Source organism: Astatotilapia calliptera, chromosome 3 (assembly GCF_900246225.1).
Source record: "Astatotilapia calliptera chromosome 3, fAstCal1.2, whole genome shotgun sequence".
Lineage (NCBI taxonomy): Eukaryota > Metazoa > Chordata > Actinopteri > Cichliformes > Cichlidae > Astatotilapia > Astatotilapia calliptera.
The window spans coordinates 28,390,367-28,393,421 of record NC_039304.1 but is presented as its reverse complement, the minus strand read 5'-3'; the positions used below and the strand labels follow the sequence as shown (position 1 = coordinate 28,393,421).

The 3,055-nt window shown below is 38.5% G+C and overlaps 1 protein-coding gene across 1 annotated transcript; it reads left to right on the top strand.

Moving 5' to 3' along the window:
- The first annotated feature begins 260 nt into the window (after positions 1-260).
- On the top strand, positions 261-2,758 carry pea15 (proliferation and apoptosis adaptor protein 15). The gene is made up of 3 exons (XM_026162676.1): positions 261-435; positions 555-710; positions 2,619-2,758. Exons 1-3 carry the CDS (start codon positions 264-266, stop codon positions 2,681-2,683), a joined length of 393 nt encoding a protein of 130 aa, XP_026018461.1. The 5' UTR covers positions 261-263; the 3' UTR covers positions 2,684-2,758.
- Positions 2,759-3,055: the final 297 nt, after the last annotated feature.

The following is a 3,055-nucleotide window of genomic DNA, read 5'->3' as shown; positions in this document are numbered from 1 at the left end:
CTCTGTGTCTTTGTGCTTTTCCATCCCACCCTGACGGTATGCTATTGTCATCAGCTAAGTTTTTCTCGCTGTTTTCCATTGTGAAGTCTGGGAAGTAGGTGGGCTGCTTGCTGCTGCTGCACACAGCAATATTAGATTGAGATAATTTAGGAACCTCTTTCTCTCATCGCTGTAGATTTTGTTCTTTCGCGCTGCCATCGTTGCAACTTAACATTATTTCAATTCTCACCTTTCTTTCTCTTCCCTCTTCCCGTGACCAGACCATGGCGGAGTACAGCTCTCTGCTCAGCGACCTGTCTGAAAACATCACCAACGAGGACTTGGAGCAGCTCAAATCTGCCTGCAAGGAGGACATCCCTGAGGACCAGAGCAACAACATCACCTCCTCCAAAGAGTGGTTCAGCTACCTGGAGAAGAATGACAAGCTGGCCCAGGGTGAGAGACATAAATTAGATCCACTTCTTGTTATGGTTCTTTTCATATGTGGCTTAAATTGATGTCAGAAACACCTTTATGAGCCAAAAAATCTCCTCTAATAATGCTTCCTAATGCAGATAACCTGTCGTACATCGAACACATCTTTGAGATCTCACGGCGACCGGACCTGCTGACAAGGGTGATCGAGTATCGCACCAAAGTGCTCAAGATTTCTGAGGATGATGAGATCGACACCAAGCTCACACGCATCCCTTCGGCCAAGAAATACAAAGGTAGCACGCTCTGTCTTAAAAATTGAGAAAGTTGAATTTGTTTATTTGAAAGATTGTTCCCTGTTTGGTTTAATGTTCTCCCAAATCTGATCTAGTTCTGCTCTCTAGTGGCTCAACCGAATAACTGCCTGAACAGCTTCTTCAGTGATCTTCATTCTCAGTAAATGTATGAAACGGGCTGATCTGCTCATAAAATAGATTAAAAAGAAATCGTGTTTTACATGGTTATACTTGATGTTGTAATCATTAACCAGTAATATGTAAAGTCACAACTAAAGCTTCAGCATTACTGGAAGACCAATATGTGAGAAATAAAGTAATTATTATGTCGTATCAGCCGCATTTCAGTTTCCTCCGTTTCCCCTTTTTTATTTTTAAATTAAATCTCATGTTTTACTTTCAACATTTTAGACACAGATTTAATTATGAGGTTGAAATATACTGCTGGTATTAAACAGACTGCAATTTCCAATAGACTGCAATAACCTGTCAGCTTTTGAGAGGTTAAATTAATTCAGAGGCTTCATGTTGAACTGAAAATGTTCATTTCCATTCTCTACCTATTCATTTATTTAGTTTTTTGTTTAGTTTATTACAATATTTTTGTCTTGTAATAGAGTGAGGTTATAACAACATAAAAATGTGAGGACAATGGTCAAATAAGTCTTGTTGTTTCCTCGTCATCATCATCATTCTTTATCTTTCCATCGAAGTTTGTTCATCTTGTTTAATTACTAATAATCAAAGTGCTACAAAAATGTGACACTGACATAACTAATGATTTTATCAGGCAAAAGAAGAAGAAAAATGTAATCTTTTCAGATCGTTGCTGTAATGAAACTTTTAAATTACAATAAAAAGTTAAAAAATTAAATTAAAAACAAAAATTTAAAGCTTTCAGCTGCTGCCAATTGCCTTCAAATATGTCCTTTAATTCAATATTTTTCTCTTTTCTGGATGCTACTTAGTAAAAATAAAAGGCACCAAAAATGTCATGAATGTTCTTAGTCCTGCTGTTTGTATAGTGATGAACAAATTCATTAAACTGACACATAATGTAAGGACATAATGTTAAGACACTAACTGACATTAGCTGCCCTTAATTGGCAGTACTCATTTACTAAGTACAAAATTAGATTTTTAAAGATAGAACATAACTAACATTGTTATTTGGGAGTTTTCAATTTTAGCACTTTGCAAAAAAAAGTAAATCACATTAGAATCTTTTAGAAAAAAGCAACTTTTGTTTGCTAACTTTTAACAGCTGCTTGCTAACTTGTGTTATTACTAGAGAATAGAGACAGAAGAACAGGAATCAGAGAGAGGAGCAATCCCACAGGGAGACAGGTGTGAGGACATGGACAGCTTGTTTTTGCTGGTTTTTATGACGGTGCATGTCACAAACACAAGAAAACGCAAATACTTTAGAAATCTTTTTAAAAATTAGTTGAAAACTAAAAATTATACTGTTTTGCATTAGGCAAATAGCAAACTGAATTCACATTCGTATGCCCAAATTTGAGCTGGCACACTGGACTTCAAACATAACATTTAACAAGTTTCTGGTGGAAAATCTTTCTAGCGTTGTCGGCACATTTTTGATGAGAAATCAAAGTTTATTCTGATGCTGTGTATTGTGTTAACGCGAAGCAGCAGAAAACGTTCCTTATGCCTGAAACTGAGTCTAGTCTTAACAATAGCTATAAACAGCTATAAATCGAGCTGTGTGAGTCGGATATCTGTAGAAGCATTTACTTTACGTGAGAAAAGACTTAAATCATTTGTTTTTAATGTGCTGTCTTATACTTGTTGTCTTGCACCTTTTGAAAGACCAGGTTTCTTATGATTACCCTTTCTTTCTCTCAACTCTCTTTTTCCAACATTTCACCCCTCCGCTGTGAAATAAAGACATCATCCGCCAGCCATCTGAAGATGAGATCATCAAGTTGGCCCCACCCCCTAAAAAAGCATGAGGTCACGAAGTCCAGCCCTGATCTTGGCACCTTGATTTCTTCACTCCTGGCACTCCAGTTATCCAATCAACCGTCTTTGGCCAGCCCTTCCTTCTTCACCCCTTCGCACATCCAGCCACGTACCCCCACCCCCTTTCCCTGCATTACCACATACCAGAACCACGCAGGCCGCCACCAACACAAGCAACCAATCCGATCATAGTGACGCAGACTCTTCCCAAGCTGTGGAGAGACTGGAAGCTGCAGAAAAAAAGACATTACATGAAGAAATCTGGAGACGGACCAACAGAGTATGTGTGTGGAGAGAGAGAGAGAGAGAGAGAGAGAGAGAGAGCCAAAGTCTGCCCCCGATTAAGGCACTGAGTGGGTCAG

Coding starts and splice junctions, on each gene's coding strand:
- pea15 (XM_026162676.1), top strand. CDS start 264: ATGGCGGAGTACAGCTCTCTGCTCAGCGACCTGTCTGAAAACATCACC. Junction 436..554: donor GAATGACAAGCTGGCCCAGG/GTGAGAGACATA, acceptor TTCCTAATGCAG/ATAACCTGTCGTACATCGAA. Junction 711..2,618: donor TTCGGCCAAGAAATACAAAG/GTAGCACGCTCT, acceptor TGTGAAATAAAG/ACATCATCCGCCAGCCATCT.